Source organism: Melampsora larici-populina (assembly GCF_000204055.1).
Source record: "Melampsora larici-populina 98AG31 unplaced genomic scaffold MELLAscaffold_31, whole genome shotgun sequence".
In the NCBI taxonomy this organism is placed as follows: Eukaryota; Fungi; Basidiomycota; class Pucciniomycetes; order Pucciniales; family Melampsoraceae; genus Melampsora; species Melampsora laricis-populina.
The window spans coordinates 598552-599842 of record NW_006768795.1 but is presented as its reverse complement, the minus strand read 5'-3'; the positions used below and the strand labels follow the sequence as shown (position 1 = coordinate 599842).

At 42.4% G+C, this 1291-nt stretch overlaps 1 protein-coding gene across 1 annotated transcript; it reads right to left on the bottom strand.

The window, feature by feature from the left end:
• MELLADRAFT_89616 (family 5 carbohydrate esterase) lies at window positions 1–962 on the bottom strand (the record flags this gene model as incomplete). Its single annotated transcript, XM_007412492.1, has 4 exons — window positions 1–189; window positions 282–401; window positions 488–716; window positions 847–962. The coding sequence occupies 4 exons, from the start codon at window positions 960–962 to the stop codon at window positions 1–3; spliced, it is 654 nt and encodes a 217-aa protein (XP_007412554.1).
• Between the last annotated feature and the right edge of the window lie 329 nt (window positions 963–1291).

Sequence of the window (1291 nt, the reverse complement as noted above, 5' to 3'; positions counted from 1 at the left end):
TTAAAGCCTAGCGACGGCAAAGTCTATAGCTGCTTTCTCGCTGCTCGATCCTGGGTACGATAAGTGAGGGATGATCGAGCCAAACGTTTGACAAACCTCGTCACCTTTTAAGCAGCAATCAAATGTGATCGAGGAAAACTGCGCTGGCATTGTGATACCAGTGGCAGAAGCAATGCCCGATCCGGTTTTCTGTCAACGGAAATCAAGTCATCAGATGAAAAGCTTTACAGAATGAAAAAATCAAAGGCATTTTGGAAATATGTCAAAGAGGTAGGACTGACGGCTGCACACATATTTTGAGGCGCTCCAGATGTGAAAAAGGGATTTCCGTACATCACAATCGCGACAACTGAGTCGGGAGAAATTGACAGGCTTCTCATTGTCTGAGTTACCACCATGGCCTATCACCAGCAATTGAATTTAAAAGTAAGTGATGACTTCAACTTCAAGAACGCGTGATGAAAAAGACAATTCGAAGTCCACTTACACCTTGAGAATATCCAATCAAAACGTAAGTTTGTTCTGGACATTGGCTTTTTTGTTGTGTCAAGAATGAATTTGCTTCTGCGGCTCCTTGGATTGGTCCTCCCGTGAAGTCTGCTGATGCCGGATACACGACCTCGTGGTTTGCACCACCAGGTACAGCAGCCAGAACTCCGTTGATAAAACCACGATTACCTATGGGACGGGCTTGCGTCTCACCCGTACCTCTCGCACTTTGAAGACAACGAAAAGTCAAAAGCAAAGCAATTGTGAATCAAAAACCCAAAATATTCAAGGAAGAAACCGAGAAACTGGAAACGATGTAGGAAGAAGAAGATACAGAATAGACAGCACAAGCCTTACCTGATGATCGTGTAAGTGTTGCATGCGGATCCACCGGCAACTAATGGTTTGGCAATTAAAACTTCTAAGAAGCTAAAGCACGTAGCTAGGATGATTGCAACGTTCATAGAGTTCATTTTATCTTTCTTATGTGAACTGGAAGAATTCTTCCAAAAATTCAAAGAAAAAAATAAAAACCCGCCAGTGAGCTTGGGGCCTCTCATGAATATGAAGAAGAGTTATGATGTGTTTCTATTTGGGCACAAAAAATGTTAGGCACTGTCTTCCACATACCTTTGAGAGATTAAAAACTAACGACTGATGAAGAAATGAGAGATGAGGTAAAGCGCTACAAAATTGGTGTGGAATGCAAATAGCAGAAGATCACTGACCCTTTTATGATGATTTCTTCTCATAACGTGGTTTCATGCGACAGGTTGGCCATTCTCCATTTTTGCAGTGTCTC